We start from the raw sequence: 15,585 nt of genomic DNA, 5'->3' as shown, positions 1-15,585 counted from the left end.
GCCACCTCGCTCGGTGCCGACAGTTGAAGAGGCTCGTAATGTGTAATAGGCAGACATCTATAAAGACCATCACACAGGAATTCCAAACTGAATCAGGATACACAGCAAATACTATGACAGGCGGGAGTTGAGAAATCTTGAATTTCATGGTCGAGCAGCTGCTCATAAGCCACACATCATGCCAGTAAAATCCAAACGCGCCCCCCTTGATGTAGGGAGCGTAAACATTGGAGTGACGAATCACGGTACACAATGTGGCGATCCGATGGCAGGGTGTGGGTATTGCGAAAACCCGGTGAACGTCATCCGCCAGCGTGTGTAGTGAGAACAGTAAAATTCGGAGGCCGTGGTGTTATGGTGTGGTAGTGCTTTTCATGGACGAGGCTTGTACCCCTTGTTTTGCATGGCACTTTCGTAGCACAGGCCTACATTGATGTTTTAAGCACCTTCTTACTTCCCACTGTTGAAGAGCAATGCGGGGATGGCGATTGCATTTTTCAACCCTATCGAGCACCTGTTCATAATGTACGGATTGTGGCGGAGTGGTTATACGACAATAACATCCCTGCAATGGACTGGCCTGCACAGGGTCATGAACTGAATCCTACAGAACACATTTAGGTCGTTTAGGAACTTCGATTTCTTGCCAGGCATCGCCAACCGACATCGATGCCTCTCCTCAGTGCAGAACTCCGTGAAGAAGGTCTGTCATTCCCCAAGAAACCTTCGAGGAGCTGATTGAACGTGTGCGTATGGGTGAACAATTACCATATTGAATTCCAGCATTACCGATGGAGGGCGCCACGAACGTTTAAGTCATTTTCAGTCAGATGTCCGGGTACTTTTGACCACAAAGTGTATTACTACTTGTCTGAACTCAACAAATTTCACAAAGAAGTAAACATCTATATCAACTGTACTGTACATAGTACCAGAGCGTATCTAAATATTCGCCTACAGGCCATGTCGTCCAGAGTCATGATTTCAAAAAAATGGTTCAAATGGCTCTGGGCACTATGGGACTTAACATCTGAGGTTATCAGTCCCCTAGAACTTAGAACTACTTAAACCTAACTAATCAAAGGACATCACACACATCCATGCCCGAGGCAGGATTCGAACCTGCGACAGTAGCGATCGCGCTGTTCCAGACTGAAGCGCCTAGAACCGCTCGGCCAATTCTGCCGGCGTCATGATTTCAGATTAGACTTCAGATTTGTTTTTCTGTCTGTCACAGATTTTATGTTGTTATTGCAGTAACCAAAGATTTTAGCGGTAGCATATTGAACTTTACCTAGAGTTTCAGAAACTTAGTTAAATACTATTTTCAACATTGCAGCCCAGTCAGCAACTGTGATAATCTAATACATAAGAAACTGTAAACCTCGACTGCGGTAATGAAACCAATCTTTCCTTAGGTTTCAGGCAAAATACAGGATGGCGCACGAAATGTGTTACCAATTGTGTCTTTCAGAATTTACGACGCACGTTAGATATCCCGCTGGGATCTCTACAGCAGTACCAGCAGAGCTTGGAAAAACAAATGAGTTACGAAATGACGTGTAATTCACGATACTACCGCTAGGAGAGTAGTAAGCAGCAATGGCTGACATTGGAAGACCAACGACACAGCAACGATGGGCAATTGTGTTACTTTTTCATGAAACGAAAAGCCTTGTTGTGACTCAGAAGCGTTTTCGACAACAATTTAACACACGATGGGTCTCTTGCAAGAAGACCATCCACAGGTTGTGCGATAAATTTGTACAGGAAGGAACAGTATTGGAAGCGAAGCGATCTCGGCCTAAGCCTGTTTGTTCGCCGAAGAATATTGAAGCGGTACGAGTTGCTGTACATAGAAGTCCCGGGAAATCGTGTAGAAAGGCAGCAGTGCAACTGGGAATATCCAGACGCCCCGTTCAACGCATTCTTAAAAGTGACCTCCATATGTACCCATACAAGATGACCTGTGCACAGAAGCTCACTGAAGAACACAAGCAGCAGAGACTACTGTTTCTTCCGTGGGCAGAGGATAGGGAAGAAACTCTCAACAACGTTTGGTTGTCAGACGAGGCGCATTTTCATGTAGACGGTGTGGTTAACAAACAAAATGTACGCTTTTGGTCCATTGAAAACCCACAAGTGCTTCACGAACGACAACATTATGCTCCGAGGATTACAGCGTGGGCAGCAATTTCCAATCACGGACTTACTGGACCCTTTTTCTTTGAAGAAACTGTGAACAGCGAGCGTTATTTGAGCATGCATCGCAATAGCTTCATTCCACAGCTTCTTGCTACTGCCTTGCCCTTCAACACGCAGTGGTTCATGCAAGATGGAGCAAGGCCACAAACTATGTTGGAGTTTTTACACGAGCATTTCGACATGCGGATCATTTCACTCAGGTTTCCAGGTCGCTTCAATCACGGACAAAATTGGCCCCCAAGTAGTCCAGACTGCAATCCATGTGACTTTTTTCTTTGGGGATACCTAAAGGAAAAAATTTTCCCGAAACGTCCACGTGATTTAATGGAGCTCAGAAGACTTATTTTCCAAGCTTGCAGTGAAATTACGGAAGACATGTGGTGGTGGTGGGTGGTGGTGGTTAGTGTTTAACGTCCCGTTGACAACGAGGTCATTAGAGACGGAGCGCAAGCTCGGGTTAGGGAAGGATTGGGAAGGAAATCGGCCGTGCCCTTTCAAAGGGACCATCCCGGCATTTGCCTGAAACGATTTAGGGAAATCACGGAAGACATGTGCCGTAGGGTAATCACTAACTTCAGTGTTCGTATGAAGGAAATTAGGAAACGAAATGGCGGACATATTGAGCATGTGCTGAGTTAGAACGAATCCCCATGGACGGCTCTTTATTGTAGTATATGTTCTTTTCAGATTGTATTGTGAATAAAGTTTATATTTAAAAAAAATGGTAACACATTTCGTGTGCGATCCTGTAATTGAGCATTCTTCAGAAGATATACCTCAATCTATAATTGGTCTAAGAGGGCATGGTCTGGAAATAAAACTAAAACAGCCTGAATAAGGGTAGTCACATTTTAAAAATGCGGTACATAAGTAGTAAGCCAACACTATGACTTGACTGAAGCTGTGGTGTGCGCCTCGTCTCCATGGACGCCGTGTGGTGGGCCTCGGGAGCTCACGTGAGAAACTAAGTAGGACCAGAAAGCGCGCTGCAAAATAAAAAAAAAAGGTTCAAATGGCTCTGAGTACTATAGGACTTAACATCTGAGGTCATCAGTCCCCTAGAACTTAGTACTACCTAAACTTAACTAACCTAAGGACATCACACACATCCATGCCTGAGGCAGGATTCGAAACTGCGACCGTAGTGGTCGCTCGGTTCCAAACTGAAACGCCTAGAACCGCTCGGCCACACTGGCCGGTGCGCTGCAAATCGACATGGCGGAGAACACTGCGCATGTCTAAGTGAGACCATGACTGTCGAAGATAAAAGCCCAACGCAGTTGTATCTTAAAACGAATAACTTATAGAAAGGTTAAAATTCTTAAACATTAAACCTCTGCACCAGGTTATGACTAAAATGTAATAAACTATGCATTGATTTATATAAATTCAAACACACTACCCCGACTTACGCTATTAGAATATACCGTCCCTTTCACAACGAATGATGCTGAAACGTCCCCTTTGAAAAATTTATACAGGACTGTGCTTAAACTGATTCACAATATTTTTAGCGCAACGCAATCTGACTTTCAAAAATCCCTACAAAAGAATGGCCCTGACTAACATTAACCTATACGTTTCACAAATCACTTACCTCACCAAAAATCTTCGTTCCTCGAACTACTGCAATACAGCGAGCGCCACTACTGCCAGCTAAATGAAAGATTCAAACTACGGAAGGCACTAACTACTGATAGGCATAGTTAGCAATTGAAAGATGTTAATAGAGAACAAACAATATATTTACCTTAATATACACTCCTGGAAATTGAAATAAGAACACCGTGAATTCATTGTCCCAGGAAGGAGAAACTTTATTGACACATTCCTGGGGTCAGATACATCACATGATCACACTGACAGAACCACAGGCACATAGACACAGGCAACAGAGCATGCACAATGTCGGCACTAGTACAGTGTATATCCATCTTTCGCAGCAATGCAGGTTGCTATTCTCCCATGGAGACGATCGTAGAGATGCTGGATGTAGTCCTGTGGAACGGCTTGCCATGCCATTTCCACCTGGCGCCTCAGTTGGACCAGCGTTCGTGCTGGACGTGCAGACCGCGTGAGACGACGCTTCATCCAGTCCCAAACATGCTCAATGGGGGACAGATCCGGAGATCTTGCTGGCCAGGGTAGTTGACTTACACCTTCTAGAGCACGTTGGGTGGCACGGGATACATGCGGACGTGCATTGTCCTGTTGGAACAGCAAGTTCCCTTGCCGGTCTAGGAATGGTAGAACGATGGGTTCGATGACGGTTTGGATGTACCGTGCACTATTCAGTGTCCCCTCGACGATCACCAGTGGTGTACGGCCAGTGTAGGAGATCGCTCCCCACACCATGATGCCGGGTGTTGGCCCTGTGTGCCTCGGTCGTATGCAGTCCTGATTGTGGCGCTCACCTGCACGGCGCCAAACACGCATACGACCATCATTGGCACCAAGGCAGAAGCGACTCTCATCGCTGAAGACGACACGTCTCCATTCGTCCCTCCATTCACGCCTGTCGCGACACCACTGGAGGCGGGCTGCACGATGTTGGGGCGTGAGCGGAAGACGGCCTAACCGTGTGCGGGACCGTAGCCCAGCTTCATGGAGACGGTTGCGAATGGTCCTCGCCGATACCCCAGGAGCAACAGTGTCCCTAATTTGCTGGGAAGTGGCGGTGCGGTCCCCTACGGCACTGCGTAGGATCCTACGGTCTTGGCGTGCATCCGTGCGTCGCTGCGGTCCGGTCCCAGGTCGACGGGCACGTGCACCTTCCGCCGACCACTGGCGACAACATCGATGTACTGTGGAGACCTCACGCCCCACGTGTTGAGCAATTCGGCGGTACGTCCACCCGGCCTCCCGCATGCCCACTATACGCCCTCGCTCAAAGTCCGTCAACTGCACATACGGTTCACGTCCACGCTGTCGCGGCATGCTACCAGTGTTAAAGACTGCGATGGAGCTCCGTATGCCACGGCAAACTGGCTGACACTGACGGCGGCGGTGCACAAATGCTGCGCAGCTAGCGCCATTCGACGGCCAACACCGCGGTTCCTGGTGTGTCCGCTGTGCCGTGCGTGTGATCATTGCTTGTACAGCCCTCTCGCAGTGTCCGGAGCAAGTATGGTGGGTCTGACACACCGGTGTCAATGTGTTCTTTTTTCCATTTCCAGGAGTGTAGTTTTACTACTGATTTATTTTTCTTGGTGCTGCACATTGGCTCATATTAGTTGTAATGTTGCATTTTCTCTGTTAATCTAGATTTACTGCTGCTGCCAATTTGCATTTTTTTGTCATTGCTGTTTGCGTTAATTGTTTTGTGCTGCTGCATTGCCTCGTCCCTTAGTTTAGCATCTGAGCTTAGTAGATTTAAGTTAGCTTAAGAGGGGGTAGCCTATAAGAGAATGAGTTGCGATGAATTGGAAGAAATGCATTGAGAAGTTATACAAAAAAAGTACAGAAAGCAGGTATAAGTAGGATTTTCTTGGAAATAAATGATGAGGTAAGATAATGCAAAATAAATAATGACGTAAGAAAAATGTGAATATATAAATACAGAAAGCATGCTTGGATAGGATTTTTTGGTGGAAACAAATGTTGAAATAAGACGAAAAATCTATGGAATGAAGTTTTGGGTTGGACTGCAGTACCAAATGTTACACTGAAAACAAACCCTGCCCTTTCCTCTTGTGTTATTCTACTATGTGTTTGTGTACCCTTGTGTATTTGTTTTCTTCCTCTCTCTGTGTAGTTTCATAGAATTTTTTCTTCTTCTAATACTAAGCTACATTCACTATGATGAGGAATACTGTTATCCTCAAATATAATTTGCATTAATAATATGTTATTTACTTTGTACAGATGTTAGACATTATTAATTCTGTTTTGTTTTAATGCTTATGTGTAAAGTTGATGTTTCAAAAGTTATTCTGATCTTTTATGTATTTACTTATCTCATAATTCCTGTAACACTGATGTATATATTTATTTCTATTATTTTGTAAAGCCTGTATTACTACAAATGTTATCTGTATTATTATGTTTTTAATGATGTATTTTGTACCTTTGTTATTGTATTTTTATGTTATAAAATTGTAATTGACACCAGTTCATCAAATTAAGTAACTTGTGAGCATTCATTTCACTGCACACGTTTCTGTTGGTCATAGTATATGGACAATATGTGAGAAGTAGGGACTGTTAGTGTTTGCACGTGTGTTACTAATTCAGCAAGGGACTGGATAACAGAATTGCTGGTTCTAAGGACAATTCCAAAAACTTCGTGAGTGTACAAGTGGTGGTTTATAGACTTACTATATTGTCTGCAACACTTCTAAGGACAATTCCAAAAACTTTATGCGTGCACAAGTGGTGGTTTATGGACTTGCTATCTTCTCTGCAAGACTCTTCGATGGTGATTGTGCACCTGCACAGTCGCAGAACATGGCTGCTGGCCATCTCTACAAGGACTACAGTGGATCTACACCTTTGATGACCCACCAATACCATTATTTCTACATGGACTACAGTGGGTCTGCATCTTTGATGGCCCACCAGTACCATTATTTCTACAAGGACTGCAGTGGGTCTGCACCTCTGGTAGCCCACCAATACCATAATCTCTACCAGGACTACAGTGGGTCTGCTCTGTGATGACCTACCTACCAATATTCTTCAAAACTTCGACTGACTCTGCTGTGGGTTTGCTCTGTTGTGGCCCATTACCTGTCTGCATGTCAAGAGTCAGCACTGTCTTTCTGTTGGAAGGACAACACTACTTCTTCAAGACTGCATGGAAATCCACTACTTCTGTGTGCAATTTCTTTTACTAATGAGACTTTGTGAAAAAAAACTGTAATTCCTATTATGATGAATGATCAGGATTATCTTTATGGACTGTGAGAAAATTTTAGCTTTTGACCAACATTGTATCAATAAGTGTGTGCATTTGATTTCTTTGTTATTGTAATTACGAAAAATTTTATCAAATCATTATTGGCCACTGCCCAAAACAATTTTTTGTGGGGAGCATGGGGGCTATGTAAGTAGGCTGTTTATGTTTTCTTATTGGCAACGTTACGTAGCGCTCTGTATGAAAATCACTGGCTGTGCTGTGTGCAGTCTGTGGCTAGTTAGCATTGTTGTCTGCCATTGTAGCGTTGGGCAGAGGCAGCTGGATGTGAACAGCACGTAGCGTTGCGCAGTTGGAGGTGATCCGCCAGCAGTGGTGGATGTGGGGAGAGAGATGGCGGAGTTTTGAAATTTGTATGACTATGAAACGTCCCCTTAGAACAATTTAATACATGACTGTGCTTAACCTGACACACAATATTTTTAGCGCAACGCAATCTGACTTTCAAAAATCCCTACAAAAGAATAGCCCTGACTAACACTAACCTATACCTTTCACAAATCACTTACCTCACCAAAAATCTTCGTTACTCGAACTACTGCTAAACAGCGAGCGCCACTACTGCCAGCTAAATAAAAGATTCAAACTACGGAAGGCATTAACTACTGATAGGGATAGTTAGCAAATGAAAGATTTTAATAGAGAACAAACAATGTATTTACCTAAATATCATCAAAAGTCATAATATATGTAATTTCAAAACTCCGCGATTTCCTTCCACACGTCCACCACTGCTGGTGGCTCACTTCTAACTGCGCAACGCTACGCGCTGTTCACATCCAGCTACCGCTGCCCAACACTACAATGGCAGACAACAATGCAAACTAGCCACAGACTGCACACAGCACAGCCAGTGATTTTCATATAGAGCGCTACGTAACGTTGCCAATAAGAAAACATAAACAGCGTACTTACAATGCATGACGCACCTACCGTTACTAATTAAAGATGACATAGGACATAAAAGAGCGAAACTGTAGTATGTAAACGCCATAATGCAGTAATCTCGGTTAACCTGTACACAGATGGTCGAGCAGGTGTTTTTATCAGTTGATGTAGATATACTTCTTATTGCTGACACACATTAAATGAAGAATATTATCAAGATTAATTTTTTTATCGTATTACTAAAAATAACGCGTGAGTGAACGAAAAACGCCACTTCATCGCCATGTAATAGCAATTGACCAGCATAGGTCAAATGCCATGGGTGATGAAGTCAAGCACTCGGTACTGAAGTCAGGACAGCAACCAGCACTGATGGGTAGTCCAGGGGTTTACCTACATGACTCCGGTACAGCGTGGAAGCTACCCTAAAACTCCAGCGCCGCACGAGTCTGACGGCCTACCTCACTAAAGGACCGGGTTCAGTATTCAGCACGGCGTCACGGCGTCTGACACCACAGTCCACCTGATGAGACAACACGGGCAGTGATCCGGACGGGATGGACTACTCCACGAAACAGTGTTTGAATCAAAGACACACGTCGCAGTCACCGCCTCCTCCAGACAAGGCGACCAATGGAGAGCGTCAGCAACTTGCCCTCCGAAAAGATGCCGCGTCCTCAGCAGCCGTGAGTCAGCTCTTGGATTCAACGGATTCGTGACAGGTTTACGCAGCCACCACCCTTCGTAGAAGATACGGCAACGACTTGTCTTCCGAGTAATAAATGGAATAATCTTGAATACTGCTTTATTGCGTCTAATTCTGCTTCCCAGAAAAACAGAAGGGTAGAATGCAAATTCATTCTGGAAACAGCCCCCAGGCTGCGGGCTAGCCATATCTCCGCAATATCATTTTTTCTAGGAGCGCTGTTCCCGCAAGTATCACAGGAGAACTTCTGTGAAGTTTGACGGCGGGAGATGAGGTGCTGGTGGATGTAAGGCTGTGAACAGGGGTCGTAAATCATCCTTGGGCAGGTGTGTTGGTAGCGCTCTGCCGTGCGGAGTCCGGGATTCGCTGCCGACAGCGGACGAGCACGCCGCCCGGATGCAACAAGTGAATTTGTCTGGGACGAGCGGACGGGGCCAACAGGACGAAGTTAGCTATCTCGAGCTTAGGGTCCAGGAAGACAGCAGTCGGACAACACACGAACACCCAGTTCCCTCTCTATAACGTGGCCACCACACCGGCCGTCGGAGGACATCACGTCAGTTACTTTCCCTCTGTCCGGACGTCGAACAGGAGCCTCTGTGGGCGGCAACTCAGGGGAGGGAGAGCCCTCCGCCGCTAGACAATGCCCACAACACCTCTATAGGATTTTTTTATTGTGGAGACTCGAGTTTAAGCTTTAATTAAAAGCCAACCAGAGGTCTTTCGCAAAATGAGTTATACTAATGGTATTTTGTTTTATGCTACTTTAGGCTATGTGCAGCAAATGATCACTATATATTTTTATTTTATATTGTAGTAACGATTATCCAGGTTTCAGCGTCTTCACTACGATCTGCTCACTTCAGAAATATATACAGGGTTATTACAAATGATTGAAGCGATTTCACAGCTCTACAATAACTTTATTATTTGAGATATTTTCACAATGCATTGCACACACATACAAAAACTCAAAAAGTTTTTTTAGGCCTTCACAAATGTTCGATATGTGCCCCTTTAGTGACTCGGCAGACATCAAGCCGATAATCAAGTTCCTCCCACACTCGGCGCAGCGTGTCCCCATCAATGAGTTCGAAAGCATCGTTGATGCGAGCTCGCAGTTCTGGCACGTTTCTTGGTAGAGGAGGTTTAAACACTGAATCTTTCACATAACCCCACAGAAAGAAATCTCATGGGATTAAGTCGGGAGAGCGTGGAGGCCATGACATGAGTTTCTGATCATGATCTCCACCACGACCGATCCATCGGTTTTCCAATCTCCTGTTTAAGAAATGCCGAACATCATGATGGAAGTGCGGTGGAGCACCATCCTGTTGAAAGATGAAGTCGGCGCTGTCGGTCTCCAGTTGAGGCATGAGCCAATTTTCCAGGATGTCTAGATACACGTGTCCTGTAACGTTTTTTTCGCAGAAGAAAAAGGGGCCGTAAACTTTAAACCGCGAGATTGCACAAAACACGTTAACTTTTGGTGAATTTTGAATTTGTTGCACGAATGCGTGAGGATTCTCCACCGCCCAGATTCGCACATTGTGTCTGTTCACTTCACCATTAAGAAAAGATGTTGCTTCATCACTGAAAACAAGTTTCGCACTGAACGCATCCTCTTCAATGAGCTGTTGCAACCGCGCCGAAAATTCAAAGCGTTTGACTTTGTCATCGGGTGTCAGGGCTTGTAGCAATTGTAAACGGTAAGGCTTCTGCTTTAGCCTTTTCCTTAAGATTTTCCAAACCGTCGGCTGTGGTACGTTTAGCTCCCTGCTTGCTTTATTCGTTGACTTCCGCGGACTACGCGTGAAAATTGCCCGCACGCGTTCAACCGTTTCTTCGCTCACTGCAGGCCGACCCGTTGATATCCCCTTACAGAGGCATCCAGAAGCTTTAAACTGCGCATACCATCGCCGAATGGAGTTAGCAGTTGGTGGATCTTTGTTGAACTTCGTCCTGAAGTGTCGTTGCACTGTTATGACTGACTGATGTGAGTGCATTTCAAGCACGACATACGCTTTCTCGGCTCCTGTCGCCATTTTGTCTCACTGCGCTCTCGAGCGCTCTGGCGGCGGAAACCTTCAGCCGAACAAAACTTTATGAGTTTTTCTACGTATCTGTAGTGTGTCGTGACCATATGTCAATGAATGGAGCTACAGTGAATTTATGAAATCGCTTCAATCATTTGTAATAGCCCTGTACTGTTGCTTGAAATGGGTGTATTTGTTCCGATGCCTACGAAATTTTAATAGGTTATGGGCATATGTACTGGTAGCAGAAATCTCAAGTTACAGAATTTTTAATCACCAAGAAATATGAAAAGGCTTTCAAATACCAGAACCTCTCACAAAATTTGTTGACAACTGAGTTATGTATTTAGCGACATGTTTCGAGGATTGTTCCTTATCATCAGGTTACACTGGCATTACAAAAACATTTAACACATGTTTATACAGATATTAAAGTACCTTTACATGACTGCTGTGATCATTACAAAAACATTTAACATATGTTTATACAGATATTAAAGCACCTTTCCATGACTGCTGTGATCATCCTGTGGAGAGAGAGAGAGAGAATATATAACCTTGTAATAGTCGATGTCACTTTTTGTATTGGTCTTCCGTTCACATGAAAATTTATAAAACGATCATTCACTTTTTTCTTATGGCATGCCAGTTTTCTTGTGATGTGTTTAAGTATAGCTATTTCCCACGCATCACAAGAAAACTTTCGCACCTCATGACAAAGTGAGTAATCGTTCTATAAAATTTTTATGTGAACAGAAGGCTGACACAAAAAGTGTGATCGCATCTTACTAGGTCTTCCTTCTCGTTCTCCACAGGATGATCACAGCAGCCATGTAAAGAATCTTTAATATCTGTGTAAACATGTTTTAAATGTTTCCGTAATGCCAGTATAACTTGATGATAAGGAACATTCCTCGAAATACGTCGCTAAATACATAATTTAGTTGCCAACAAATTTTATGACTGATAGCGGTATTCGAAACCCTTTCATATTTTTAAAACAGTCAAGGTTGATTAATAGTCAATATGGCTTCGAATTATCAAAAGAAAAAGGTTTTATGATTATTGAAAGCCGCGCGGGACTAGCCTAGCGGTCTACGGGCGCTGCAGTCATGGACTGTGCGGCTGGTCCCTCCGCCACACACCGTTGGGTGGCTTGCGGAGTATAAATGTAGATGTAGATGTCCCGGCGGAGGTTCGAGTCCTCCCTCGGGCATGGGTGCGTGTGTTTGTCCTTAGGATAATTTAGGTTAAGTAGTGTCTGAGCTTAGGGGCTGATGACCTTAGCAGTTAAGTCCCATAAGATTTCACACACATTTGAACATTTGATTATTGAAAAATAACTTTTCCTCAGCCGATGATGAACAAATAACAGAAAGGGTGGGTTTTGAAGTTCTCCTTTTGTTGTAAGAAGCTACCGTTCTCTTCCAAGGGGAAGACGAGAAGGATATGTTGACATGGAAGCCCGTATCTTTTGCGAGTAGAGTGCTGTCGTGGGCAGAGAGAAATTACTCGGTGACGGAACTCGAGGGACTCGCTGTCGTCTTTGCGTATAGCAAATTTCGGTTCTTCCTGTATGGGAGAAATACTAAAGTGTTCACCGACCATCGGGCATTACAGTTTCTGATGTCGGCAAAGTTGGCCCACGGCAGGTTAGCTCGCTGGGCGCTGTATCTACAGGAGTCCGATTTCACAATTAAATACATTCCAGGAGAAAAAAACCTGATAGCAGATGCGTTGTCTCGGGCTCCGATAGGCCTAAAACACGGCATAGACGGTGACCCGGGCGAGAATAATTTAAGTATTCTCTACCTGAAAAACGTCACGTTCGAAAACTTTGTGACTATGTCACTAAAGAATGTCGGGCGCGAACAAGAGAAGGACCCGATACTAAAGGAGGTGAAAGAGAAGTGGAAGGACAGGTCCCAAGCTGCTATTCGGCAGTACTACCGAATAGAGAACGGAATCCTCTTCCGGAAACGGAGCATAGAAGATCCGCGATGGCTGGTGGTAATACCTGAGGAGCTAATAAATAAGCTAGTGTGGTATATACACCTAAGTTACGGACACTTCGGAGCACGGAAGTGCTTCCAGAAGTTACGAGAGGCCTGTTACTTCAATAACATGCTAAAGAGGATACATCGGGTAATTAGAGTGTGTAAACCGTGCCAAAGGACTAAACCGCCCACCACATCTTTTGCTGCACCGATGTACCCGATCATTCCAAGCAGGTTGCCAGAGGTCGCCGCGGTGGACTTGTTCGGGCCAATAACTCGAACGAAATCTGGCTACGCGTTCATTCTTGTAGCCGTGGAACTGACGTCGAAGTTCGTTTGCTTTACTCCGCTGAGGAAAGCAACGGGGAAAACGGTGGCGGCGGCATTCGCGAACTCGTGAAACGAGTGATATCGGATAATGGACCGCAATTCCGATCTAAACATTGTCTGCGGATGTTGAGGCGGAGGAAAATAAAGCCGAGTTTCATATCCTTGTTCCACCCGTCGTCTAACCCCACCGAGAGAATAATGAAGGAATTAGGGCGGCTGTGCAGGCTGTATTGTTATAGGAAGCATAAAACGTGGGACATACACCTATAGGCGTTTCAGGAGATCTTAAATGAATTACCAAATGCCTCCACGATGTTGCCACCAGTATTAGTGCTAAAGAATAAGGAGCCCCCTAATCGAATCCGGGAAGTCATACCTTGGCCAAAGGAAAGACAACCAACACAAGGAGGTCGTTGATCTCGCGCTGAAAAATATCAAGAGTGCGGCAGACCGGAGGCAAAAGGCGTACCAAAAGGAAATGAGAAAAATAAAATTCTTCATTGGACAGAAGGTGTGGGTTCGGTCACACAAACTGTCAAACAGAGGTAAGGGAATCTGCAAGAAGTTCAAAAAAAAAAAAAAAAAAATGGCTCTGAGCACTATGGGACTCTACATCTTAGGTCATAAGTCCCCTAGAACATAGAACTACTTAAACCTAACTAACCTAAGGACATCACACACACACACCCATGCCCGAGGCAGGATTCGAACCTGCGACCGTAGCAGCCCCGCGGTTCCGGACTGCAGCGCCAGAACCGCTAGACCACCGCGGCCGGCTGCAAGAAGTTCCTAAGCCTGTACAATGGTCCGTACCGTGTGTGCCGCATCCCTCATCCGAACGCAATAGAAGTACAGACACTGAGGACGAGAAAATCGAGAGGGCTTCATCACATATCAAACGTGAAACCCCTCATTGAATAAAAACTGAGGAAGAATAGAATATAGGTAAAGTAGATTTAGAGTTGTGTGTAAAATGTATTAGGATAAATTGTATTCCGAGCAATAAGATGTACCATGTGATCAACGAGCAGACAAGTCGCACATGAAAGTAAAGAGAGTAAGGATGAAATTACTCCAGAAGGAGATAAATATGTAAGGAGAAAGATTAATCCGTATCCAGAAGTTGTGTTACGGGAAGGAGCGGTAACCAGAATGAAGAGGAACGATGCAAAAACCTCAAATGAGGTGTACAAAGGAAAAAGGGTGTAAGTTATCGTAGAAACCGGTTATAGTGGGAGTAGCGGTAATTGTGTGTGTAGGATTTTGTTACTATAAGGCATGTTTTGGTTGTTAATTATATGTATCGTAGTAGTTACAATAGTGCATGTTTTGTAGTTAATTCTCTGTTATACCTGTTACGGTAGCGCATGTACTGTAAACTAGAGGGGAAGGTTGCCCTAAATGAGAAATTGTGGATGCGAAATGTGTGACGTCACAAGGAATGCCTGCTATGTAGCTAGTAAAGAGTGCCTATGTGTGTATGTTGCATTTATGTGAGAAGAGTGAGAAATGAAGGACGTGGAAATGTGATAAGTAAGTCTCGAGAATACTATAGATCATAATCTAAAACAAATGGAATTCTAGTTCCATCCATTTCTTGTCCATCAGTAAATAAAGTATCGTAGATTAATGTTGATTAAAATATCCCTATTATAAAGCCACTGAGGGATCAAATAAGGAATAAAAATTGTTGTAAATTGATAGGATAATGATTCATGTATGAAAAGGCGGCTAAATTAAAAGCCATGTTAAAATATCATTGGAAGGATAACGCCCGTAAGGCACAGTAGGAGAAGGAGAGAGAGAGAAATAGAATCTGAGTAATGTAGGAAGACCTTATGGATTGCTGAGAACAGTCGGGGACTGTGATGGAAAATTTGTCTGAAATGTATCGGCATAGCCAAGCTTCCCTGAGTTTAGATTAGCAACCAGGGGTGAATGCAGCCGAGGAGACCGGGTCGCCGATGCGAGCAATTAGCGGCTAGACGTCGGGCGAGCGCACAGCACTTGGCATTCCCCAAGTGACGGCCGTTGTCCGCGACTGTGTCAACACGCGCCGGAGGCGATTACCGGGATTCCCACATGCAGGAACAAAGCGGTGGCTACCCAGCTAGCCGGCCGCAATCACGGAACAGACGAACAGCGAGCGGCGGTGACCTACATACGCCGAGCGCCCGCGTCAGCAGGTGACACGCCCCCAACTCTGAGGGCGCCGCACAGGTGCAGATGGTAACACGGGCAGTCCGTATGGACGACCCGTGAGGTGACGCGCTGCCACGCCTGGCAGACATCGTCACAAACAAACCCGGGATGGGAAATGCAGCACCCGCAAGAGGCGAGCTCGGCGTATCCAGGTCAGGCGTCGCGGTGCAGCAGATCAAGGAAGGAGACCCGGTGCGCGCCCGCCGGGGGCGTGGCACCAGTGGGGGCGTGTCAACAACGTCACCACCACACCTACAACGTCCGCAGTACCGATTCAAGAGGCATGTCAAACTCACCACTTGAGTC

At 45.0% G+C, this 15,585-nt stretch overlaps 1 protein-coding gene across 1 annotated transcript in view; it reads right to left on the bottom strand.

Annotated features, from left to right (window-relative positions):
• Positions 1–15,368, bottom strand: part of LOC126161276 (UDP-glucosyltransferase 2-like) — an 80,175-nt gene extending 64,807 nt beyond the window's left edge. The window contains exon 1 of the mRNA XM_049917016.1: positions 15,243–15,368. Coding sequence (XP_049772973.1) covers positions 15,243–15,368 — 126 coding nt within the window. The remainder of the gene's footprint in view (positions 1–15,242) is intronic.
• Positions 15,369–15,585: the final 217 nt, after the last annotated feature.

The sequence above is a fragment of the Schistocerca cancellata genome, chromosome 2 (assembly GCF_023864275.1).
Source record: "Schistocerca cancellata isolate TAMUIC-IGC-003103 chromosome 2, iqSchCanc2.1, whole genome shotgun sequence".
NCBI lineage: Eukaryota > Metazoa > Arthropoda > Insecta > Orthoptera > Acrididae > Schistocerca > Schistocerca cancellata.
The sequence above is the reverse complement of the archived record's forward strand: the minus strand, read 5'-3'. Positions and strand labels throughout refer to the sequence as shown.